Source organism: Erpetoichthys calabaricus, chromosome 10 (genome assembly GCF_900747795.2).
Source record: "Erpetoichthys calabaricus chromosome 10, fErpCal1.3, whole genome shotgun sequence".
Classification (NCBI taxonomy): Eukaryota; Metazoa; Chordata; class Cladistia; order Polypteriformes; family Polypteridae; genus Erpetoichthys; species Erpetoichthys calabaricus.
The window spans coordinates 30,937,869-30,965,794 of record NC_041403.2 but is presented as its reverse complement, the minus strand read 5'-3'; the positions used below and the strand labels follow the sequence as shown (position 1 = coordinate 30,965,794).

Sequence of the window (27,926 nt, the reverse complement as noted above, 5' to 3'; positions counted from 1 at the left end):
CCTCCATTTCTCTGCAAGTCTGGCCAGTACAATCTCATGTGGAAAATGAAAAGACAGCCATTGTGCACTTTTACTGAGTGTGTGATATCTTTACAAATTCAACCAACGACTGGATAAAGGCAAGCTTGCTTTCTTCTTATCTTGCGTGCGGTTCAGACAAGTAATGACACAAATGCTTCTTTGGATGCTGCCAGCTGACAGGTACTGTACCTATTAGACAAGATTTATTTCTTTGGGTTCTCTTGGAGATGTTTTGCCAGGAAATAACTCTTGATCGCACAATTTTTTCTCTCTAGCTAAAATGTCAGCAAGGTATTATGTGCTGGTTTCCATTTGCTGGGGTCAGCAGAACTTTTAATCCAGTTTAATGGTCTTCTGCCAGCACACAGCATACTCATCAGGTTGTCTGACAGAAATGAGCCAGAGAGCCTTAGACAGCCAAAAGATCTGTTCTGCGGTTTCTCCTCACTGCTGCAAATTAAAAGCTTCAAGGGCTAGTTTCCTAGTTTCAAATTTGATAAATATTGTACTTGGTTGTTGTTCCTGTGTGGAAGATCTGGTTCACAATTTACTGATAGTAACCACTAATTAATTAGATTTAGACAGCAGACACTTTCACGGGGTTGTTTTTTTTTTTTCCCCCCAGTCTACTTTACTATTCATTTTTATTTAGATTAGAGGTGAGTGCTTCTGGTCCTGGAGGGCCACTGTGGTTGTATGCTTTTACTCTAAGCAATTTTTGTGGTTTGAAAATTACTCCTTTTGTTCATGGATCATTTCTTTTAATTAGATATTAGACTCCATGAATCTATGATTACTTTTATGTTTTCTCAGGAACTTCCTTCGGGCCTTTATTTTATTTTTCAGGGAATATCAACAAAATATGCTGGAGAAGATTAGAACCTCTAATTGAAATGCTTGTAAGAGCAGCTTCCTAATGTTAAATACATATACAGATGACAATGGCACTGAGACAATTACCTGTGTTCTCTCTGCTGTTTTAACTCTTTGAGGGCTGAATATTTTTTCCAAAAAACTTGAAGCAATGGTGTCACCCATGAATCAACATAAAATGTCTGCTGCTGCGTGCTGTGGCTGCTGTTGGCGTCTGTTCAGTGTCTCTAGCAAGCAGTGGGAGGGTGGTGGGCAGCTCGATGGCTAGTGGGAATGAGTGGCGGGCTGGACGCCTGGCTCTCTTCATGTCGCAGTGTGACGAAGTCTGATTTGTACCTCTTGTCATTGAAAGTGGCGGCCCTCCCAGGCATGTGTGACATCAGCTACATTAACGTATTCAGCACCACAATCAGCCGGGGGATGATCAGCTGATGCTGGTACCTCACTTTCATTTTCAATTTCCGTGTCCAGATCACTTTCATCCAAATCGGAGTCTGAAGATCACAGCAATAACATGCAAAATGTCGTCCACAGAGTATTTGGTTTGCACATTCACTTTGGTCACTCATCAGAGGTTGATGCCATTTTAGAGGTTGTTTGCTCTTCGCTATTCAGGCACGTGCAGGGAGCTGAGGTCAAATCAACAAAGCTAACTTTCCTTCTATTAAAGAGAGTAGAACTAAAACGAAAAGAAAGTGCAGCTGATTACCGTCCTCTACCCCCGAGTTTCGACAAAAGTCGACATCCGCCCTGAAATGGTTAATGTAATAAAGGAAATGCAAATTAGAACATTAGAACATTAAAACACTCTAGACGAGAACAGGCCATTCAGCCCAACAAAGATCGCCAGTCCTATCCACTTATTTCTTCCAAAAAAACATCAAGTCCAGTTTTGAAAGTCCCTAACGTCTTACTGTCTACCACACTACTTGGTAGCTGATTCCAAGTGTCTATCGTTCTTTGTATAAATAAAAACTTCCTAATGTTTGTGAGAAATTAACCCTTCACAAATTTCCAACTGTGTCCCTGTGTTCTTGATGAACTAATTTTAAAATTACAGTCTCAATCCACTGTACTAATTCCCTTCATCATTATAAACACTTCAATCATGTCTCCTCTTAATCTTCTTTTGCTCAAACTGTAAAGGCTCAGCTCTTTTAATCTTTCCTCATAATTTAACCCCTGTAGCCCTGGAATCAGCCTAGTTGCTCTTCTCCGGTCCTTTTCTAGTGCTGCCATGTCCTTTTTGTAGCCTGGAGACCAAAACTGCACACAGTACTCCAGATGAGGCCTCGCCAGTGTGTTATAAAGCTTGAGCAGAACCTCCTGTGACTTGTACTCCACATATCAAGGTGCTATATAACCTAACATTCTGTTTGCCTCCTTAATGGCTTTGAACACTATCTGAAAGTCAATAGCTTAGAGTCCACTATGACTCCTAAATCCTTCTCATAAAGTGTACTCTCGATTTTCTGACCGCCCATTGTGTATTCAAACTTCACATTTTTACTTCCTATGTGTAATACTTTACATTTACTGACATTAAATTTCATCTGCCACAAGTCTGCCCAAGCCTGTATGCTATCCAAGTCCTTCTGTAATGATATAACGGATTTGAAATTATCTGCTAATCCACCTATCTTGGTATCATCTGCAAACTTAACCAGCTTGTTACTTATATTCCTATCTAAATCATTTATATATATTAAAAATAGCAGCGGCCCTAGCACTGACCCCTGTGGAACACCACTCTTAACATCGGCCAATTCTGAAGAGGTTCCTCGCACCATTACCATCGCACCAAATGGCTGATAAGTAGTCAGTACAACACTTCAGATTTTTAAAAATAATTATGTGATTAATTATATGATTACGAATCTTAGTTTATATCAACATCAACTAAATAAAAAACAGTACTTTATTTTATATTTTGGCTGGTCAACTTCATTTCATTTGTTAATATACACCCATTCCTGCATTTCATGTCTGCAGCACATTCCAAAAAAAGTTGGGGCGGTGACACATTTACCACTTTGTAGCATTGTACCATTCCTTCTCACAATACTTAAATGAGGTTTTGGCACCAAGGATACCAAACAGAGAAGCGCTTCATGTGTTATTTTGTCCCTTTCTTCCTGCAAACATGTCTTAAGGTGTGCAACAGTACCAGGTTGTCGTCATATTTTTCATTTCTAAATTCTCCATACATTTTCTACCGGGGACAGGTCAGGACTGCAGACAGGCCAGTCTAGTACCCATAACCCTCTTCTTCCGCAACCATGCCGTTGTAATGTGAGCAGAATGTGGTTTTGCATTGCATTGTTAAAAAATGCATGGACATCTCCAGAAAAGCTGTCATCTTCAAGGCAGCATATGCTTGTCTAAAATTTCAATGTACTTTTCTGCATTAGTACTACCATCACAGAAGTATAAATGGCCTTTGCCAAAGGTCACTGACACAACCCCATACCATGACAGACCGTGGCATTTGGACTTGTTGCTGATAACAGTCTGGATGGTCCTTTTTGTCTTGTCATGGCAAGGTGATGATTAAAGCTCTTGGTTGCATTTGGGAACACCTGGATATTTTCCCAGGAGGAGCTGGAATGTGTAGCAGGGAATAGAAAAGGCTGGGCTGACCTGAAGGCCTACTGACACTGTGACCCTCACCAGGAAAAGCAATCTGAGAAAATGAGGTGAGATGAAAAAGAAAACACAAAACAGCTGATCAAATATGTATTCACCACCTTTATTATGACATGATTTGCCTTTAGAAGTCACAGAATTAGTTCAATGGAGATCACCAGCCTGCAGTCAAGAAGTTTCAATGCTTTGTATTATAAATCTGGAAGGTCCGATTTGTGATGATTCAGTATCGTGGCCTAACCTACACAATGAAAACAAAGAACATTTCAAGGAACTTCATAAAAATCAAGGGTCAGAGGATGAACACAAGAACATATCCAAGTCATTGAATATCCCTTGTAGTCCAGTTAAATCAATAATTAAAAATTTTGCAAGAAGAAGACTAGTGAAGGAAGCCACCAAGAGACACCTATAAGAACTCTGAAGGAGTTACAGGCTACAGTGAGTTTGGAGAAACAACAGCTGTTACCTGGGTTCTTCACCAGACACAGATTTATGGTGAGTGGCAAAGAGAAAGGCAATAATAAAAAAATGCAACTTACATTTCAACTGGAGTGAGCTCTGAAGTCAGCTAGAAGAAGGGTCTGTGGTCTGATGAGACTAAAAGTGAGCTTTTTTGGCAATCAGACTGTCACATTACACATTATCAAGAACCCACCATCCACACTGTGAAGCATGCTGTTGACAAGATCATGCAGAGAGGATGTAAATCTGCAGTAGGCCTTGAAAAGCCTGTGAGTGTCAAGTGGAAAATGAATACATCAAAAATACAGGGAAATTATGGAGGAAAACCTGTGGCAATTTGCAAGAATCCTCCACCTTGGGAGAAGGTTTGTTTTCTAGCAAATCAACAACCCTAAAGATAAAGCCAAAGCTACAACTGAATTGCTTAAAAACAACAATGTTAATGTCCTGGAGCAGGTGAGTCAGAGTCCAGATCTCAATCCAAATGAGAATTTATGGTTTTTTACAGAACAATGGAGGAAAATGGCAGAGCTGATAGAGAAACTGAGATCTGACCTCTCAAACTCAAGACTGTCATGGCTGCCAAAGATCCATCCATCTATTATCCAACCCGCTATATCCTAACTACAGAGTCATGGGGTGGCTGCCAAAGATGTCTCTAATAAATACCGATGTGAAATCCACTACAATTCAATGTTGTTTAACAATAAACTGTAAAAACTTCCAAGAGAGTGATTACTTTTCATAGACATCATTGTTTAGCAACATAATAGTGGAAAGTTAAAATTGCTAACATTAAATGTGAGCCATTGCGAGTACTGGAAGCACACAAAGGAGAAAATACTTTGTGGCTGAGCATAAGGGAACAAAACTATGAAGGTTAAAAATGTCCAGTTCTTAAAAACAGAGAAGAAAAACTGCCATCTCCTGAGGTTCAAGGCCTATTTTATATGATGTATGGAGCTGAGACATGGGCAGTAAAGGGAGTGCAGGAGTTAGATGTGGCAGAAATGAGAATGTTGAGGTTGATGTGTGGAGATACAGAAAAGGAGAAAATATGAAATGAGGTAAGCAGAGGTACAACAAAAGTGGGAGAGGCATCTAAGAAAGTACAGGAAGGTAGGTGGAAGTAGTATGGACATATGATGAGGAAATATAATGAATGTGTGGGTCAAAGAGTGATGGAAATGAAAGTACAGGGGAAGAGAACGCAAGGCAGGCCAAATCAGAAGTATGGGAGAAGTAAGAAGAAGAAAAAGGACTTAACTGTCAAGAAGGTACAGGACTGAGCTGTAGAGAAGGCTGATCAAGCACATTGACCCCACAAAGAAGATAAAGAGGAAGAACAAGAAGAAGAGGCTTTTACTGGCTTTGTAATCCATCAGTTATTGAACCCACATAAGGCAATTCAGATTCATGGGGTGCCAAGACCTACCCTAACAGCACTGGGCATAAGACAGTAAGCCAACTCTGGAAGGGGCATTTCAGATTCAGAAGTTAATCTAACCTCCATGGCTTTGGGAAACCTTGAGTGAGAAGCCTACCCATATACAGGGAGAACATGCAATCTCCAAACTAAGAGAGACCAGTCTGGTATTCAAACCTAGAAATCTGGAGTTAGTGGCAGAAATATTAGTCACCACTATACCATGCCCCTTTTAAGCAAAAGTGTTTAAGTAAAGCAAATACATTTATAGCCAAAATGAATTTAAATTAGGAAAATGTAACAAAAGAAACACAAAAAAAAGCTTCTTGTAAAGCAGCAGTGAGCACTTTCCACCCACGTAGCCAGTGTACATATTCTCATTTCAAGTGGAACCTTCATGCTTGATTATTGTTCGCTGTTGTAAGGGACACTAGAATTACTAACACCTAATAGTGTTTTCTGTTAATTATAACTACTTATCATACAAATGATTTAAAACTGTAATATAAAATGCAGTTAAATAAAAAACACAATAAACCTAAACAGTAATGTGATTTTCATTAAAGATATTTTCTCTCATTTTAATTAAAAGTGAATGTCCCAAGGAATAATTCAAATGAAATGTTTTTGTTATGCTTTGGTGGCGGATGCTTGAGTGCTGCTGATAAAATGAGCAATTTCCTTCCTATTGATTTTTTTAATGGATTCTCTAAATAAATTAAAAATAGACAAAAAACAAATGTATTCTTCCACCTCCAATAAATCTTTCACAATGTCATTTTAGTATATTTTCAGATATTGCTTGCATGACGAATCTTTGGTAAACAGTCTGAAGCATTGAGCTTTGCCTATATTGTGATTTCGCTTGGAACACCGAAGAGAAGCTTGCCACTTTGGATCAGCTCAATATGTAATCATTTCTTATGCATTATTTATTTCAGTAACTGAGTCAGTTTGTCAGTGTTTCTTGTTGGTGAAACTTTTCTTTGGTGCAAACAGCAGATCATAAAATTCTCGGTCAATCTGGCATTTTACAAAGGTGCCTCCAATTATACCTTTATTATATGTTAATTATTTAGTACCATACAACATAAAAAAATATTCATCCCTCAATTTATTGAACCCATTTAGTCCACTTGTAGGTCAATCATTATGCCCTCACCAGGTGGAAAAGTGAAAAGTCTGTATGTAAAATTTAGGAATCCTGTATAAAGCAATTGACCCAAAGCAAAGCAGCAGTACCCTACAAAGATGATGCTGCAGGACTGACATCGCTGGCCCCCCAGAGATATGAAGAAGTGAGGACTTTACCTTATACTTTACTCTGTGTGATCTGATAAGTAAGGTTTTTTTCTTTGGTCATATCTCTATGTGTAAATGTTTAAATAAATAATATATACAAATACATACAGTACATTTAATGTAATTTATGGTACAGTGGATTCAGAAAGTTTTCAGACTCTGTCACTTTTCTACACATTTTACTGTGTTGTAGATTTAATTTTAAATATATACATGTGCCATTTTTGCCAATTAATTCTCACTCTATAACAGGACAAAGTGAAAATATGTTTTCAGAAAGATCTGCAAATATATTAAAAATCAAAAACTAAAACCTCTCATTCACATATGCATGTGTTACATTGCAGAAGCCCCTTTGACAGCAATTCCAGCTTCAGGTCTTCTTGAGTACAACTCTACAAGCTTAGCATACCTGCATTTATACCAACAGCAATTTGCCTGCATGATGCCTCACTGTGACTGTAACTGCTAAGTCAGAAGTTTTCTTTCTTTTTAAAATGTTCTTACTTTTTAGTCAGCCTGGTGGGAGTTCAGACCATAGTGTGTGTGTATACACTTATTCATCTATCTATCTATTTATGTATTTATTTATTTAAGGATGTTCTGTAAATTTCCTCCTGGAGACAAGTAACATTCTTTCTATATGTCTATTTGGGCAGTTTATCCCAACCTTTCTGTATGATCCTCTCAAGCTCCATTAGATTGGATGGGTAGTATCTGTAAACTTCTATCTTCAGGTCTCTGCACAGATGTTATATGGGATTTAAATATTGTCTTCAGGCCCGGTCTTAGGTATTATGGGGCCCTAGGCGAAAGGGGGGTCCAGGGGCCCCCCTGGAAGCTCTGTGAAATGCGTGAAAATTAGACCAAGGAGTTGATCCGGGGCCCCCCGAACGCCGGGGCCCTAGGCGGTCGCCTACTTCGCCTATGCCTAAGGCCGGGCCTGAGTGGGACAAATAATGCTGTAGTATATTTAAGTATATATGACAATTGCTCACTCGGACAATTTGTTTTGGGGGCCCCCAAGAAGGCGGGGGCCTTAAGCTATAGCTTGTGTAGCTTATACGTAAATCCTGCACTGATTGTCTTTGGCTGGGCTACTCATGGACTATCAGAGACTCGTCTTGAGGCCACCCCAACATTTTCGTGGTTGTATGCTGTCGTCATTGTGCTGAAATGTAAACTTTCACCCGTCTGAGGTTGCATGCACTCTGGAGCAGGTTTTCTTCAAGGACCTCTCTGTAATTGGCTGCATTCATCCACTTCCCAGTTCTGAACAGTCTCCCTGTCTGTGCTGCCAACATGTACACCCATGGCATGATGTTGCTTTCACCGTGCTTCACCGCATGGATTTTATTAGGCAGTTGATGAGCAGGGCCTGGTTTTCAAAAGTCATTGTGCTTGGAAGTCTACCTAAAGCGATCAATTCAGAATCCTTTCCCTCATGCTCATATGCCTTTTATTCAAGAGTGGCTTATGTCATGCTTGTCTGATTGATGGAGTTCTACTTAGATGGTCATCTTTCCAACAGGTTCTCCCATCTCAGTAGATGGCTTCTGAAGCTCTGTTAGAGTGACCATTGGGTTCTTTGTTACTTCCCTGTCCAAGGCCCTTTTTGCCAGGTTATTTATTTTGGCTGGGCAGTCAACCCTACAATTATTGAGACCATTGTGCTGCTAAACACACAAAGCTTTAGAAATGGTTTTATCCCCTTGACCTGATTTATGTCTCACTACAATTTGATCACAGAAGTCTACAAAGAGTTTGTTGGACTTCATGGCCTGGTTTTTGTCCTGATGTGCAGTGTGAATTATGGGATCTTATATACAGGTATACAGGTACATGTGTGCCTTCTAAACTGTGTAAAATCAATTCAGTTTGCCACAGATGGACACCAAACAAGGTCTTGACACATCTCAAGGATAATTAAAGTGAAGGGCAACAGCAAAGGGTCTGAATACTTAAGTAAATGACAGATTTCAGTTTTTGATTTGTATAAAATTTCCAAACCTTTCAGAAAAAATGTTTTCACTTTGTCATTATGGGTTAGTGAGTGTAGATTGGTGGGTATAAATGGTAAATGTATCCACTTAAAATGAAATCTATAACATAATAAAATGTGCTGAAGGTGAAGGGGTCTGAATCCTTCCTGAATCCACCGTATTTGTTGTTTGCCAATTATGTATTTTCTTCTGTCACTAATATCTGGAAGACAAGCATTTAAGAATGTCATCATACTGTGTATTCAAGATGATAAACTTGGGGCTGATACTATTTATTACTTCACCAGTCATCCTCTCTGTCTGCATAGTTCTACACGATGCATGCCCTAAAGTTTAGTAATCAAGGTTTCCCCTTCAACTGTTATTTTTAATTAATAATTTGTTTAATTAATTAGCTGGCGCCCTGCCAAGGGTTTGTTCCTGTCTTGTACCCTTTGTTGGCTGGGATTGGCTCCAGCAGACCCCTGTGACCCTGTGTTAGGATATAGCGGGTTGGAAAATGGATGGATGGATGGAATTAATTATTTTAATCTAGTCATATAATTTCATTCTTTTTTTCTCATTTTTTGTTGTAGTCACAGATTTCAGTTAGTGTGGATGACTGTGAAGACACCAAAGAAACTAAGGATCACATCAGCTACCGAAACAACCATCGCAACTCAACGTCCAGTGACCAATCAGACAAGCCATTGCTAAGAAAGAAAAGTATGCAGTGGGCAAAGCGGCTGAGCAGAAAAGTGCCAAAACACTCAAGCAAAACAGCTGAGAAAATAAGCCATCAGAGAATGAACCTCTGCAAGAGATCAGAAAGGCAAGAATTAGCTGAGCTTGTTAAAAATAGAATGAAGAATCTCGGTCTCTCCACCTCTGACTATGGTAAGGATGAGAGCATACTGCTTGATGAGACATGTAATTAAAGTTATATAGTGTACAATAAATCATCATTTTAGAATAATTCCAGTGATTACGAACATGGTGGTGAATTCTCCAAATTTCCAACAGTGCTGCAACTAAAATTTGTGGTTATTGTAGAAGGATAGCACTAGCCATATTATGAGCACTCACATACATTAACAGCTCAGGAGAAAATGCAGAATGTTCTAAATAAACAAGCTGAAACCATGCAATGCTTTCCCACACATTTAAAGGTGTTTCCTGAATGTGTCATGCCTAATGCTATAACACAATTTATTTTTAACTTTCATAAACGTTAATTTTAAAATATCATTTACATCAATGCTCATATGACAGAATCAAATTAATGCAGAAAAACAATTATGACCTTTTACAAATTGACAAATTATGATTGAAATAATATCACAAATCATTACTCAGTCCCACGTGTGCTTTTTTTAACCTTCTCTTTCATCAACGTCAAGATGTGATGATGAGAGGAAGAAAGAGGAGAAGAATAAGAGTACTTGATTAAACTCCTCATGATGGCTATACAGTTATTAATACAGGAAAATGTGGAACAATACAAAATATACAATGTGTTGTGAATGCTGTTGGCTCTGTAATGCTCGGTAATTGTAACTTTATTTATATTTAACATGTTTAATTTGTTTTTACCTAGATGTATTGAATGATCATCAGAACACTCTTTCCTATATTTTAATTAATCCTTCACCAGACACAAGGCTTGAGCTGAATGATATTATGTAAGTAAGGTTTAAAACTACATTACTGTTTTCACAGTAATGAGCAAAGAACTATTTGATCTGCAACTGGGGGATGAATGGTGGCACAGTGGTTTGAACAGCTTCACTATTTCTAGAATCTATATTCAATGATCAAATTCTCAGCTTTAAATTAGCCATAGAACTATGTGTTTTAATGGACTCCTTTCACTGTCTCATTTAATTAGTATTAATATAGCCAAAGGTGTCAGATTAGGATCCACATGTAAAAAAACTGACAGATTTAAATTGCCCAGCTAAATATCTACTGCAATGAACTGTCATTCCTTCCATGGCTGGTTCCCAGCTCCAACAAATGCTGGCTGATAGTCTCCTGATTTAATGAAATTAGAACATTAGACAGTTTTTGACAAGAACAAACTATTCAGTCCAACAAGCTTGTCCATCCTGTTCATCTAGATTGTCCAAAATAATAGCAATCCAAGATTTGAAGGTCCCTAAAGTCATACTGTCTGTCACACTTCTTTGTAACATTTTCCATGTATCTATGTTTCTCTGTGTAATGAAAAACATTCTAACATTTGTACAAAATGTACCCTTAACAAACTTTACAACTGTGTCTCTGTATTCTTCTTGAACTCAAGTAACAGCCTAGATCCATTGCACTAATTCGTTTCATTATTTTAAATACATCAGCCTACAGTCCCAGATCAGCCCAGTCGCTCTTCTCTTAACTACTCTAGTGCTGCTATATCTTTTTGGTGGCCCAAAGCCCAAAACTGAACCATGCTATATAACTTAGCTTTCTGTTTGTTTTCTTAGTGGCTTCTGTACACTGTCTTGATGTAGATAGTGATGGGTCCACTATGACTCCTAGGACCTTCTCATAAGGGGCACTTTCAAGTTTCAGTCCTTCCATTGTGTATTCAAATCTAACATTCTTCTTTGTCTGTGCAATACCTTGCATTTACTTACATTCTAATGAAATATGAATGTACAGTGAATGGGTCAGTTGACTGTACTGCCTTCCTGTCCTTGGCTACTTGATGCTATCTTTCAAATGAAGAAACTCACAGACTTAGTCATGCAGCGGACTGGTGTCACTCTAAATTGGGGTAGGACCTGTAATAAATTCATAAAACATCAATTCTTGGATCCACCCTTTCGTCCAAAACAGGAGGCGTAGCATTTGTAAAAAGATGGATGACTTTTAAATGTATCTCTAATGTATCCTTTAGTTAAAAAAGGGGTGGGCTGACAGAGGTTGGCTTGCCTTACACCCAAACTTGCTAGAATACGCTCCTGCTTTAGTCAGGTTGGCAACTACATATGTTCTGCAATAGTCTGCATGTCTATAGGGTACTTCTACTACAGTTCAATCCACCATATCATTTGTTGCTTGAAATGGTTATAATGGAACTAGTTATTATAAACCAGAAAATGTACCATGTGCTTTGATTCATCTGACATTCCAATCATGGTTGATTTTATAGTGAAATTAGCAAATCTAAATCATCCATTTGAACATGTGCTGCAGTGAAATTTCATTCAATCCATCAGTGGCTTCTGTCTTTCGCCATCACAGTAAGATTTACTTGCTACAAAAAGATGACTTTTCAATCAGTTATGTGATTTCTGAAGTGAACTGGAGCACAGTCCATGGCTCTGTCCCAACTTAAAACCTCTGCTGCCAGGATTGCCTTCTGCAGCAGTGAAACTGGCAGCTTTTTGAGTGTTTTCTGAAAAAGACTAACATCCCATCTGAGGCTGGTCCTTATGCAGTCAAAAGAGGCTCTGGCTATAAATGAAATGGTGACTGTAATAACAATTGAGTGTGCCCTGTAGTGGCCTGGTGTCCTGCCCATAGATGGTCTTCATTCAATGTTTCTGTTTTTGCCAGAATCGGTTTGTTATAATGAAACTGGTGACTCTGAATTGGCCCTTCAATAGTTCTTTGCATTTCATGTTGCTAGGATAGGTTCTAGTAGTAATGAAATAAACAGCGTCAAATGAGGAGTCTTTTCATATTTCCTATTGAAAATGGTTAACCTTGTATGTATGTATTGTGCCTACATGACCACATGGTAATACCCAAACTATTCCGAAGCGATGTTTGCACTGTTTTGTGTTTTTTGTATCTCACACCCTCATACACCTTTATCGTAAGAGCATCCCTTATCTACAATGGAACGTTCCATCAGAAGAAAATATGAAGCTGGTTTTAAATTGAAGTTGAAGTTGCGAAAGAAATTGGTAACTGGGCTGCTGCAACAAAATTCGATGTGTCTGAGAAACTGATGCGAGATTGGAGGAAGCAAGAAAATGTAAAAAAAAAAAAACAAAAATTTAAGTGTCGTATTTTTGAACGGGCGAATAAATCCGGGTCTGATTTTATGATCGATTTTTTGGGTTTTAAGACCCGACTTATACACAAGTATATACAGTAGACAGATAGAATTGATGAGACTTATTGCTCTGAATGGCTTGTTTGTTCTAATATTTCCAGCTTTTCTTCATGTTCTGCTTCATCAGCCACATCTCATTACCATACAGCATCCTACTCCTCACAGAACATTCACAAAAACATTCATAAAGACATCTTTAGAACTTAATTGTTTTTTACAGTGAACAGTATCTGTTTTTCAGAGGACTAGTTAATTCAGTGAGATGCAGCATTTGTTGCATTTATCATTGGAAGAATATTAGCAGGTTTACATTTGTTAAGGTAGGAAATGTCAGTATAACAGATGGACTGTAAAAATGGTGTAGCACCCTGAGCAGGAAAGAGAATTCCAACCAATCCTGTTAGGTTGCTTCAAAATAACATTAAGCCAAGAGAGGAAAATGGAAGACTGCCTCTCATTTGCATGTCATTCCCCAGTGCACTGGGTGGCAGCATCGGAGTTGTGGTTTTTTAAGACTGTCCTATGGGTTTCTATGAGTGCTGCCAGGGATTGTTGGAATGAGGCCCTCCTGTCCCAAGAAACCTGGAAGTGCTTCATGGAGACAGTGGTTTGGCACTGGAAGAATTCACGGGTTGGATTTAAAAATAAGCCCTCCATGTCACCAAGGAAATCAGAGTTGGGAGAGGATGAGGAGGACAAAGCTTGTCTTGGAGGAGTAGAGAAAGTAAGAAAACAGAAAAGAAACAGTCTTCTTTATTTTCAGAAGAAGAAGCCTGTGAAATGTATTCTGTGAAAATAAATGGTTATTTATACCTGGGACTGTCATTATGGGGTTGTGTCTGGGGTTTTGGGGTCTGTCATACTCCATAGTGGCCACGTGGCCAAATATCCAAAAGTATATTTTTAGCAAAGTATTTTTGTGGAAATTGGTAATAAGCAGATTACTAAGCATTAATGGTTCAGATAATTAGTTTAAATTGTCTTTTGTTTTTCAGCTATCTGATTAGACCGGATCCTTTGGCATTTGTTTCAAAGGAAACAGGCAGCAGGAAAAGCAGCTTTGGGAATAACGCAGGAGATGCTAAAGATGAAACCCAACTTTGAACTTTTTCATAAATCCGACATATTGGCCTTCAAGTATTACAGGACTGAAACTTTTTTACTTTCTTTTGAGTATAACAGCCTTTAAGCTGACATGATATGATGGTGTCATACAGTAAATGTGTATTTGTGATCTTTGTCTGGTGATACAGGTCATGAGGTCTGTATTTATGTAATACGAGTAGTCTGGCATCTTGATCTTTAGGCATTACTGTCCCCAATGCCATTCGTTTAAAATGAGAAAATAAATAAAGAGACGGATACTTTGTGTGAAAATATTTTTTTCAAGCAGAATTAAGAAAGACGATTCAACAGTAACATCACTGTGAAATAAACAATGTCAGATAGCCATTGTTTGCAATTGTATGTGAAACTGCACAGATGTGTAGCAGAATGGCACACTGTCTAACTGTTTTGGACAACACTGCAGTGGGATTATGAAAAAACTTCAGAAGAAACTGAACTAAATTAATGTACATAAAGATTAAGATGTATTTACTGCTTTTTACAGATATCGGCCTAGTGAGTGACAGTGCTGCCCTATGGTTTCTGCTTCATGGGTTCAACCGCAATGTCTTAACGCTGACTATGTGGAGTTTGCACTTTATCCGTGTCTCGGTGGATTTTCTTATCACATGCCCAAAATGTGCAGGTTATGGTCTCTGGTGATTCTAAATTGTTCTTTTCATTGTGTCTGCCCTGCAGTGGACCAGCACCTAATACTGGTCTGTTTACTATGTTGTGGCCAGAGCAGGTGAGTTAGACTGCAACCCACTGTGACCTTAAATTGGATTAAGTGGGTTCTTCTTCTTTGTCTTCCTCTTCATCTCTTCCCACATGATGTGCCTGATCAACCTTCCCAATTAGAGCCCTTTCTTTCAAATCTTCTTTTACTTTATCCAGCAACTTCCACTTCTGTCTCCCCCCACTTTCTCTTTGCCTGTACTTCCATTCTCATCACTCTTTTGCCCACATAATCATTGCATCTTCTTATTACATTCCCATACTACTTCAACCTACCTTTCTATGCTTTCTTAGATATCTCACACACTTTTGTTGTACCTTTGATTGCCTCATTTCTTATTATGTCCTTCTTTGTAGCTCCACACATCCATCTCAATATTCTCATTTGTTCCACATCCAACTTCTTCTTCTTTCTCCCTTTGTTGCCTAGGTCCCAGCTCTATACATAAACTTAACTTGAACCCTTGTCTTCAATCCTGACACTTTCTTCTAACTGTGAGGTTTCTGCGCATCTCCATCTTGGCTACCACTGATTCTAGGCATTTAAGCGTTTCCACTCTTCTCACTTCTTTTCCGTGATGCGTCTTGGGCCGGTACAACCTGGGAGAGTCCATCCCTCTCCAAGTTGTTTTTTGTTTGCTCCTTAAGCTTTTCCTATAAAAAGGCAACTACAGGGCAGCAGCAGTTTGATTTTATAATGACCTTCTCCTAGATGGCTTGCCAGCCAAAGTTTATGAGTCCCATCTGTCCAAAAAACACAAAACGACAGTTATGCTAAAAACTTCTGTACAATCAGCCTCATTAGTCATCCTAGCAAAATTAAGTTGAAGATCTTCCTCAATAGAATAAAGCCTCAAGCTGAGAAGAGTCTTGCCAAGAGCAAGCCAGCTTCTGAATGGGAAGAAGCACCACAGTATAGATTTTCAATCTCTACATCCTCTGTGAAAAACACCTGCAGCATCAACAAAATCCATACCGTGACTTTACAGACTTCAAGAGGGCTTTTGCCATGATAAGACATGCAGCATTATGGGTAACCATGAGGAAATAAAACATCAGCACTAATCTTAGTAAAATCATTGAACAACTTTATAACAGAACTAGTATTGCATTCCTCTATGATGGTAGCTTGGGAGAATGGTTTCAGACAACTGTTGGAGTCTGATGGGCTGCATACTCTCTTCCACCCTCTTCAACATTGTTCTAGAAGGATCATAACTGATGCACTAGAGGATCATCTTACAACAGTCAGCATTGCATGCAGGACCATCAACAACCCTCGATTTGCTGACAAAATTTATGGTTTGGCTAGGAAAGAAGAAGAAGTGGCTGAACTCGTGGAGCACCTTGAGAGAACATCTACAACTAATAGTATGAAAATCAACACTGAGAAGACCAAACTAATGCCAAACAACACAACAGCATCAGAAAATACATCAAAGGAAGAGTTCAAAAACATGACACAGTGAGAAGATTTAATTATCTCAGTTCAGTTGTGACAGATGACGGAATTCAAAGCACAAATTCTTTCCAGAATTGCACAACCAACAGCAGTTTCTGCATAGCTCAGGACCATATATTAAGAAAGGATTATCACTGATGGTTCTAAAGAAAATTGATGTGAAACATGCACCTTGACTGCAGACCTTTAAAGAGAAATCTAGGCCTTTGAGATGATGTTACCATAAGATACTACACATCACTTACAAGGACCATGTCACCAATGAAGAAGTGAGTAGCAGGATTCAAGCAGCCAGTGGGCCATTTGTAGATCTGCTGAGAATTGTAATGAAGAGGAAGCATCACTCGATTTATGTCTTGTATGAATTGCTACTGGGATAGGAGCTGCATGTTTCCCTAAAATTGAATTTAAACAAGTTTAATAAACAGATGGATGACTGTTCCAATATTCCAAATAACAATCAGGTTTGATTTAGGCCTGCACTTTGCAGTATAAATCTTATTATCTCTGGCCATAACCATCAGAGAGAAGTTGTCATTCCACAACTTCAAGGGGCACAATAAATTCTTGAAAATCTCCATTTAAAATGTCTATCAGTCTGGGAAAGGGTTACAAAGCCATTTGTAGGCATCCGGGACACAACTGAATCAGTCAGAGCTGTATTATGCAAATCAGGAATGTCCATTCCTTGTGGTCAGTCATCTATTGATCAATTTTTTGATTCCTCCATCATGAATGCATTTGTTAGAAAAGCAGCCTTTGGCAAAAATGACATGTAATACATCCCTGTATAGAACAGAAATGTCTGTCTCTGGTTTGCAAAAATGGATCTGAACGATACAAACCCATAATTTCTGAAAGGGATCAGTTAAAATTGGACCCTATTGGAAAACAAAGACCCTCTTTTTTCTAAACATAGCAATTATCAGAACCTCTTTATATCAGTCGGGTACGGTGGTGTTAGTGTCATGGACTGGAAATGCTTTGCCAGTACAGGATTTGTTCACAAATTTTGCTTTGCATCACAGAATTCTTCAGGAGAATGTCAGGCCAGGAAGCCATTACATGCAGCTGAAGAACAGTTCATGGTACAAGAGAATGATTTTCGACCCTCCAGGGCCATCTATTAGAGAACAGCTGAGAACCAAAACCTGGAGTTTGGTAGGACTGAAATGAGCAGTTCAAGAACGTATCTGAGTTGAAGCAATCCTGAAAGGAGGAGTGCGCTAGAATTCCATCAAAGAATTGCAAGAGCCTCATCAGTAACTAGATATTAGTAGCAGAAGTGGTATTATCACATGTACATAACACAGAGAAATTCCTACTTGTGTGTCCACCCAACATGCAACATGTTGCCACTCTCTAGCACCATAAAAACAAGACGATGACTGACCATTATGAAGTGATAGCTTGGATGTAATTTCAGGAACAACAGAAACCTAAAGAAATTTGATTCTTCGCAGTATGGAGATGGTTTGTAATTACTGCATAAAAGTGCTGAGTTTACAAAGCAATTAATCCAAAAGGGACAATTACTTGTTCACATGGGTATTACATACACTTGCTTAATAAATAAATTGATGTCAGCCTTTTATGCTCTTTGCTCATGCAGGTTCCTTTTTAACTAATAACAGGTTTTGGTTGAAGATCCAATAATGTTTACTATGACAATATGCTGAAATCAGCAGGCTGAAAATTTGCAATACAAAATCCCTGCACTCAGCAATTTTGATGTACAAAAGGTGGGATAAGCAAGAGCAACTGATATGCAAAAAATTTAGTAGAGAAATAGCAAATGTCTTTCAAAGATATCTTCATTGCATTGCAACATATATTTTTAGCAACACAGAATGTGGTCCAGTACGATCAGATCATTTTAATTTGGATAGAAAAATAGGAGAAAATATTTTTTATGATAAAATGAACAGTATGCAGTAGTAATAGAAAAAGTAAAATCCATAGGAACTTTCAATACATTGTAAAATAATTAATATCAAATTGAAAATGTATGGTTTTCATATATAAGCTGAGCTAAGTAATGTTTTGATGTATTTTGGTATTCTAATTCTTGCACAAAATACAAGTATATGTCCAGCAGCAGAACTGAAGCAGAGGCATGGCAAAGGGCACAGAATGCCTTGTACCTTTCTTTTTTACAGTTAGTATTCAAAACAGTTGGGTTTTTTTTTTTGGTCGGTGGGGGGTTTAATTCATTGTCCTTGATTTTTTTAAGTAGTATGATCTACAACGCCACATCACAACTAAATCTCCTGATACCTCTTATTCAGTTCCTGTTCACAACAAGACAGGCGCCTTTTCGCCAATTGACTGCAGACCAGTGTCACTTACATCTCACATCATAAAAACCAGGACCTGGAGGCTGGTCCTGGACTACTGTATATGAGTCCTCTTGAGGTAGACCAATTGGACCCACTGAAGTTTGCTTATCAAATATTCAACAAAGTGAAAAAAGACTAATCGTATAATCTGTTGTGTACCAAGTAATGGAGTTTATACAAATACAATAAAAACAAAGTTTGCCTATTCGATAAAGATTACAGTGGAGGATACAATTATCTATCTGATACACACAAGGCTTATTCATACCTGGATAAAGCTGGCAGCACTGTGAGGATTATGTTTTTTGATTTCTCCTGTGCCTTCAATATCATCCAGCCAACCCTGTTAAGGGGTACATTCAGAGATATGCAGGTGCATGAGCCTATGGTGTCGTGGATTATGGATTATCTGTCAGGCAGACTGCAGAGGTTCAATTCATACACAGCACTGGAACACCACAAGAAACAGTCCTGTTTCCTTTTCTCTTCACTCTATGCATGTCCGACTATAAATATAACACCAGAGCATGTCACTTGCAGAAATTCTCAGATGATTCTGCACTTATGTGGTTTATTGATAAGGGGAATGAGACAGAGGACAGGAGTCAAGTGGAGAACATTGTTTCTTGGTGCAGAAAAAAATGTCTGCATCTTAACATCAGCAAAACTAAAGAACTGGTTATTGACTTTCACTATGCCAAAGAGCTTCACTGTCCTGTCACTATTCAAGCAGTGGATGTAGAGGTGCACTTAGGGTCCACATCAATGACATGTTGGACTGGTCTCATAACACAGATGAACTATATAAGAAAGTGCAGAGCAGGCTCTTTTTCCTTAGGAGACTGCATTCCTTTAATGTGGGAAGTGATATCCTTCATGTGTTCTCCAACTCTGTGATGGTCAGTGCGATATTCTACGCAGTGGTGTGCAGGGCTGCTAACACCACTTCAAGAGAAGCCCACCAAAACAAAAAGCTAATTAAAAGGGCAGGCTTAGTTATGGGACATACACTGGACCCCCAGCAGTAGTAGCAAAGGAATGAATTAAAACAAAAGTGAGTGCCATTGTGAACAAAGCTGCACATCCTGTAGCTGACACACTAACACTGAGCACTTTCTTTCAACAAATTATTCAGCAAAAGTGTGTCAAAAAATGCTTCTTGGGCTCCTTTATGCCAACAACATTACATATGCACCTAAATGAGACTGTGACTGCCCAAGTGAGAAGTTTTTATTTCTTTTTAATTTTCTTCCTTTTTAGTCATTCAATAGTGAGTGACTTGTCTAATTTTAATAATGAAATTTGGGAAGAATTTTCTTTTTGACTATGATAAAAATGAATGTTTCTCCAAATATTTCAGCCAAATGAGCTATGCAGTGGACTTAACACTAGAATACCTGAAGCATACAAAAAAACTCATAATCCCAGACCACCTTAAATTCCTTTGCACCTCTCCATTAGTGTCTTTTGTTTTGTAAATGTGTTGATCAGCACAAGCAGCAAGCAGCCTGCTATCCCATCCCCCAAAACCCCCCACCCCACCCCAATGGAGCTGACCCTGTCACAAAACTCTCAGAGCTCAGGTCTGAGGTTTTCTGGGAGTGAGGTACCTGGATTTGTAAAGGATAAGTAATATATCGTTATTTGGAATACATACATTTCATGTGTGTTGCTTGTCTAGAGCAATCTGGGTAAGTGTAGGATAACAGAAACTGCTGAACAAATACCTAAAACAGAAACTTTTTCCATGTTATACTAATAATGACGTGAAGTGTATAATGTGTGAAGACTTTACTCCAAATATCAAATAAACGTGCGCTTTTATTCAAGAATATAACTTAAAAAATCATTCGATTTTCATGTTGCTGTCAATGAGTTAAAAACCTAAGGTCAAATGTCAATTGATAAGAAGTTAATGTGTATTCTTGAATGGTGTAGAGCATGGGTGGGCAGATTCAGTCCTGGAGGGCCGCAGTGGTTGCAGGTTTTTGTTCCAACCCAGTTGCTTAATTAAAAACCAATCCTTGCCAATTATTTAATTGCATGTCTTGTTAGTGCTTTAACTCTGCTATATCAGGTAATTCTCATATCCTAGTTTTGTTTTCCTTTCTAAGGATATCATCCAAATGGTTTGAAGTCTAAAACAGACAAGTTATTCTCAGTGCTTCACTTCTTTTCTCTTCACTTTCCTTCCAAGTATTTAATTAACCCCAAAAGTGCATGATAAATACACACAGGTGTAAATGGAAACAAGTTAAATGGAGAAATGCTGGTTTCTTTTCTAATTTGCATCTTATTGCTAATAAAGAGCAATTAAAAACCAAGACTACAGCTGTTTAAGACTAAAACAAGCAATAAGGGTTCAAAATCTTAACGAGCAAGACAACTAAAGTGAAGCAGAAGTGTTACTTGAGCAATAAGAGCTTCTTATTAAGCAACTGGGTAGGAACAAAAACCTGCAGCAACTGCGGCCTTCCAGGACTGAATCTGCCTACCCCTGGTGTAGAGTTAAGAACTGCTGCCTTATAACCCAAAGATTCCGGGTTCGAGGCTGGGTACTCCGCATTTGAGTTGTGAGCTGCTATTACTATTACTATAATATAATAAAAACATACATTTGATTGGAGTCTGTAACACCCGGTGATTAATTTTGGCTACTTGTAAAAGTTAGGTCTTGTTTTTTTATTATTCAGTGTTATTCTGTCAGTGACATTCACGTGGTACAACAAACTTGCCTCTCCCTCTCTGAGTTGATGACATTTATCTCCATTATTTTCACAAGAGCAGGGATGACCACAGTTGCTGCTGTGGCTGACCCCTGCTCAGAACTATTTGTTGTACCGGCAATCAAAGATACGATGTCCCGTGACCGCTATCAGACTACCATGTGGTATTTCCACTTTGACAACAAAGACACCCATGCAGAACATGTGAAAAAAGAGATTTGTTGTGATCTCTGACATATGGCAACGTTTTTTTGAGAACTGTGCTTTGAGTTACAACTCAGGGCAAAGACTTTCCAAGTCTGTGGTCATAAAGCTAATGAAGCCTTTTCTGGACAAAGGTAGAACCGTAACAACAGACAGCTTCTTCACAGCGCTTTCGCTGGCTAATAGACTGCTGCACCCGAACACAACTCTGCTTGGTACCATAAGTAAAATGGGACTTCCACCTGCAGTTAAAGTCACTTCAGTACTCTAGGCACCTCACACGCAGATAAAGAGACCTAAGCTCTGAGAATTTGCAATGGACTCAGCTCTGTCAGTGGTGGGGATGGGATAGCAGGCTGCTTGCTGCTTGTGCTGATCGACGCATTTACAAAACAAAAGACGCTAATGGAGAGGTGCGAAGGAATTTAAGTTGGTCTGGGATTACTAGTTTTTTGTAGGCTTCAGCGATTCTAGTATTAAAACACTACTGTCATAGTGGACAACAAAAGTGAACAGATGGAGATTACCAAGACTTTTTCAGGATTAAACAGGAGATCATTTACAGATAGGAAGGAAATTCTCGACAAAGAAAAAGACAAATCATTATTTGCAATTTGTTATGCAATTGTTATGGAGTTTAAAACAGAAAATAAGATGGTCATGACTTTAGGATGTGGACCATCAAGCCGGAGCATCAGTGAGTAAGCACAGCTCTGTTAGACAGCTCTGTAAGGAGCCATTAAAGATGGGTGCAAATATGGCATGTGAACCATTGCTAAGCAACTACAAGATGCCTATGGCAGAATAGGAAGCCACTACACAAACAAAACAGTGTCATAATAATTATATAAATATTGAGGTTTAAAAATGTGTTTTGTTGTCACAGGTTTAACATTTTTCTTGATTATTAGCGATGGGTTGGTTATTTATATAACATTCAAAGAGCTGAAAATCTTGCAAAAGGTGAGTGATACATTCTAAATATAAAATCAATAGGGCCTCAAGAAATTTCTGACCAGCTGTTTTTCAGAAATGCTGTCATTATCCTCCATGAAGCTCTGTAGGCACTGTAATCTCAGCAATGATTAGGCAATCAGCATAGGAACTGTGATTAATTATGCAATTAGAAACTAATTACAAGAAGTTGTTGGTGCAAAACAGTGCATTGACACAATTAGAGAACAGCAGAAAGAATATTCAAAATGTATGAACAAACCACATCAAAATGCAATTCATGGAGGGAATGGGAACAGCTTTGTATGACAGAAGGCTTTCCTTTCATATTTTCTTGATAGATTCTTCCTTTAGGCTATCTGGCCAGTAGAGCAGTATCCACCTTTTATTCTAAAGCAGACAGTAAGTATTCTTGTCTTTGGAGGTCTGTGTATATTGCAAGTTTGTGAATAGTGGAACCCTCAATAACAGAAAGGTGGGTAAGCAACTGTTAAACATGGCCCATATGCGTAAGTAAGTAAACCATGGAAACTCGATTAACAGGTAGACATAGGAAAGTCCCATCAGACCAATGGGCATCAGCAGGGCATTTGTACATGGCACAAACAAGGTGCCACAGGCTTAGCTGGTCCCTTAAACTGTGTACTGAATCTCAGGAATACTGGCTTAGTTAGGGTACTTTCTGGTGATCTTACGGGCCCTGGAAGTGATTTTGGGCATTGCCTTGGTAATAGTTCCAGGATGGCATTTAAAGCAACCACATTTTCTACCTTGGAAATTGACCTGCCAGAGAGGTGGTTTGGCCAGGGTGAGATGTGATTAGTGGAGTGTGCAGCAACAGGACCGGAAATGTTTTAGGCCTGTGGCACTCTGCTTTGACACAGCAGGCAAGTGAGCAAGCCATCCACCTCAACAGACAGGAAGATAAGTCTGCTTAGCAAGGCCCAGAAAAGCAGAAGGGTGTCTTTTCTGTTTAGTCTGTTGAGACATCGCTTTTCTTCTGGTAGTGACTTCTATATTAATAAATTACAATATATTTTTATAAACACCTCATTATTTTCATTCTACTTTTTAGGTTAAAGTGGCATACAGAGGTGCCTCTTCATCATAATATACAACATAACATAGCATTCAGACCTTCATACAGTCATGGCCTAAAGTTTTGAGAAGGACACAAATCTTAAGTTTGCTGCTTCCGTTTTTATGATCGCAATTTGCATATACTCCAGAATGTTCTGAAGAGCAATCAGATGAATTGCAATTGCAAGTCCCTCTTTGCTGTGAAAATGAATCCTAAAAAAAACATTTCCTCTGCATTTCAGCCCTGCCACAAAAGGATTTGCTCAGTGATCCTCTCGTTAACACAGGTGAGAGTGTCGATGAGGACAAGGCTGGAGATCACTCTGTCATGCTGATTGAGTTAGAATAGAGAGGTTCAATTGTTATGAAGAAGGCTTCAAGGCACCTAAGAAAGTCCAGCAAGCCCCAGGACTTTCTCCTAAAGTTGATTCTGCTGTGGGCACCACCATTGCAGAGCTTGCTCAGGAATGGCAGCGGACAGGTGTGAGTGAGGTGAAGACTTTTGGGGGATACCCTGGTGTCAAAAAGGGCAGCAAGGAAGCCAGGAAAAACATCAGGGACAGATTGAAATTCTGGGATTGGACTGCTGATGACTGCTGGGGTCAAGTCATTTTCTCTGATGAATCCCCTTTCCGATTGTTTGGGGCATCCGGAAAAAGGAAAATATGAGCGCTGCCATCAGTTCTGTGTCATGCCAACAGTAAAGCATTCTGAGACCATTCATGACACGTGGGGCTGCTTCTCAGCCAAGGGAGTGGGCTCACAATTTTGCCTGAATGAATAAAGAATGGGACCAAAACATCATCCGAGAACAACTTCTCCCAACTATCCAAGAACAGTTTGGTGATGAACAATGCCTTTTACAGCATGTTGGAACACCGGGCAACAAAGCAAAAGAGATAACTAAGTAGTGGCTGTGGGAACAAAACATTGAAATTTGGGGTCCATGGCCAGGAAACTCCCCAGATCTTATTCTCATTGAGAACTTGTGGTCAATCCTCAAGAGGAGGGTGGACAAACAAAAACCAACAAATTCTGACAAACTCCAAGCATTGATTATGCAAGAATGGGCTGCCATCAGTCAGGATTTGACCCAGAAGTTGATTGACAGCATGCCAGGGAGAATTGCAGAAGTCTTGAAAAAGAACAGCCAACACTGCAAATATTGACTTTTTGCATAAACACAATGTAATTGTCAATAAAAGCCTTTGAAACTTATGCTTGTAATTTTACTTCAGTATACTATAGAAATATCTGACAAAAAGATCTAAAAACACTGAGATGCAAACTTTGTGAAAACCAACACTTTGGTCATTCTCCAAACTTGTCTATGGCTGTGCAGTAGCATATCACACCACACAGACAGGGCCTCAGCCTATCACTGGGTCAGCTCACATACAAGGCCATCTTAGAGTAACTAAACAAGACGTTCATTGAATATCTGAAAGGAAAATTAGAGGAGCCGAAAAAAAGAAACACAGATATGGGGCACACAAGCAAACTCCATGCAGGTTTTGACCAAGCGTGGAATCTGAAATTCACAATGATTTGTACATTTCTTTACTTTAAATACAGTGCCATGACTGCACATTCCTTGGTGTTTAACAGTATTTATTTAGTGACCTCCAAACATCCATGCAGTGCATTGAGAAATTACAACCCCAATTCCAATGAAGTTGGGACATTGTGTAAAACGTAAATAAAAACAGAATACAATGATTTACAAATCCTTTTCAACCTATATTCAATTGAATGCACTACGAAGACAAGATATCGAATGTTCAAACTGATAAACTTTATTGTTGTTTTGCAAATCTTCACTCATTTTGAATTTGATGCCTGCAACACGTTCCAAAAAAGCTGGGACAGGGGCAGCAAAAGACTGGGAAAGCTGAGGAATGTTCAAAAAACACCTGTTTTGAACATTCCACAGGTTAACAGGTTAATTGGAAACAGGTGTTTGTCATGATTGGTTATAAAAGGAGCATCCCCAAAAGGCTCAGTCATTCACAAGAAAGGATGGGGCGAGGTTCACCACTTTGTGAACAACTACGTGGGCAAATAGTCCAGCAGTTTACGAACAACGTTTCTCAACGTACAATTGCAAGGAATCTAGGGATTTCATCATCTACTGTCCATAATATCATCAAAAGATTCAGAGAATCTGGAGAAATCTCTGCACGTAAGCGGCAAGGCCAAATACCAACACTGGATGCCCGTGACCTTCGATCCCTCAGGCGGCACTGCATTAAAAACCGACATCATTCTGTAAAGGATATACTTCAGAAAACCATTGTCAGTTAACACAGTTCGTTGCTACATCTACAAGTGCAAGTTAAAATTCTACCATGCAAAGCAAAAGCCATATATCAACAACACCCAGAAACGCCGCCGGCTTCTCTGGGCCAAAGCTCATCTGAGATGGACTGACGCAAAGTGGAAAAGTGTGCTGTGGTCTGACGAGTCCACATTTCAAATTGTTTTTGAAAATCATGGACGTCATGTCCTCCGGGCCAAAGAGGAAAAGGACCATCCGGATTGTTATCAGCGCAAAGTTCAAAAGCCAGTATCTGTGATGGTATGGGGGTGTGTTAGTGCCCTTGGCTTGGGTAACTTGCACATCTGTGAAGGCACCATTAATGCTGAAAGGTACATACAAGTTTTGGAGCAACATATGCTGCCATCCAAGCGACGTCTTTTTCAGGGATGTCCCTGCTTATTTCAGCAGGACAATGCAAAGCACACATTCTGCATGTGTTACAACAGCGTGGCTTCGTAGTAAAAGAGTGCGGGTACGAGACTGGCCTGCCTGCAGTCCAGACCTGTCTCCCATTGAAAATGTGTGGCGCATTATGAAGCGCAAAATACAACAACGGAGACCCCGGACTGTTGAGCAACTGAAGTTGTACATCAAGCAAGAATGGGAAAGAATTCCACCTACACAGCTTCAACAATTAGTGTCCTCATTTCCCAAATGCTTATTGAGTGTTGTTAAAAGGAAAGGTGATATAACACAGTGGTAAACATGCCCCTGTCCCAGCTTTTTTGGAACGTGTTGCAGGCAACAAATTCAAAATGAGTGAAGATTTGCAAAACAACAATAAAGTTTATCAGTTTGAACATTCGATATCTTGTCTTTGCAGTGTATTCAATTGAATATAGGTTGAAAAGGATTTTCAAATCATTGTATTCTGTTTTTATTTATGTTTTACACAACGTCCCAACTTCATTGGATTTGTGGTTGTATTTAGACCACTTTCTTTAGACTTTATTGTGTTGAAAAATTGCCATTTTCGCCTATCAATCTACAACCCATAGTGATAGAATGAAAACAATTTTCCAGAATTATTTGCAAATTTATTTAAACTCAAACACTGAACAATCTAATTTCTATAAGTATTCAGACCCTTTCCTGTGGCACTCCTGTTGCGGCCAGATGTGCCCTGTTTGCTTTAATTCTCCACGAGATGTGTCTAGAACTCGATTGGGATCCACTTGTGGCAAACTGAATTGACTTAACATAATTTAGAAAGGCAAACGTGTACCTGTGTATATGAGGTCCCACAGTTCACATTGCATGTCAGCACATTTCTTATTAATTTAGAGATCATTACAGAGATCAGTTTTCACTTACAACATGCACGAGTTATTTCCTGTTAATCAGTGTGAAAAAAGCCAAATACATCCAATGTGATTCAATGTTGTATAAGAATAAAACATGAAAACTTCCAAGATGGTGAATACTTTTTATAGGTGCTGTAATCAAAGTAAACGGGTAATAAAAACTGCTAGAAGAACATTTTGCTGAGTTCACAGTTATTCTTCAGCAGTCTTGCCCTTTATATCTGATATTTATCTTGGTCTTGCCATTTCTGACCTAACGTCTGTTTAATGACTTACAATTTAGTTCTTGTTCCGCATCAATGTTTCTGTCTTTGCCACTCATACAGCAAAAAGCGCCTTCTGTATACTGTATCTTTTTGCCATTTATGAACAGATATATTTATTTAAGACAACCATGGATAGGCCTGTTATCATCTGTTTCAGCAGGATAATCTGTCACCAGGCTTTCCCTGGACTTCCCAGTATTTTCCCAGTGGACTCTTCTATTTCAAACAAAGGTCACTATGCTGTCTTATCCAGATAACCCAAAAGAGATCCCTTTTGGGTGAAATTAAAATTGGGTTCAGATCATGAAGGCGTCTTTTCTTTGTGTAGGTTTTTTTACCTGGTCATGAGTTTATACATGTTAGATAGATAGATAGATAGATAGATAGATAGATAGATAGATAGATAGATAGATAGATAGATAGATAGATAGATAGATAGATAGATACTTTATTAATCCCAAGGGGAAATTCACATACTCCAGCAGTACCTTACTGATACAAAAAACAATATTAAATTAAAGATTGATAATAATGCAGGTAAAAAAACAGACAATAACTTTATATAATGTTATTGTTTACCCCCCCGGGTGGAATTGAAGAATCGCATAGTTTAGGGGAGGAATGATTTTCTCAGTCTGTCAGTGG

General features: G+C 38.8%; 1 protein-coding gene across 2 annotated transcripts in view; it reads left to right on the top strand.

The window, feature by feature from the left end:
* Positions 1–27,926, top strand: part of kcnt2 (potassium channel, subfamily T, member 2) — a 566,635-nt gene that overhangs the window by 347,289 nt on the left and 191,420 nt on the right. The window contains exons 27-29 of one of the 2 annotated variants that reach the window (XM_051932498.1): positions 9,312–9,612; positions 10,313–10,397; positions 13,777–14,150. In XM_051932498.1, coding sequence (XP_051788458.1) covers positions 9,312–9,612; positions 10,313–10,397; positions 13,777–13,885 — 495 coding nt within the window. In that variant the 3' untranslated portion in view covers positions 13,886–14,150. Of the gene's footprint in view, positions 1–9,311; positions 9,613–10,312; positions 10,407–13,776; positions 14,151–27,926 lie in introns of those variants that run through there. The other variant, XM_051932499.1, reaches the window with a different exon arrangement.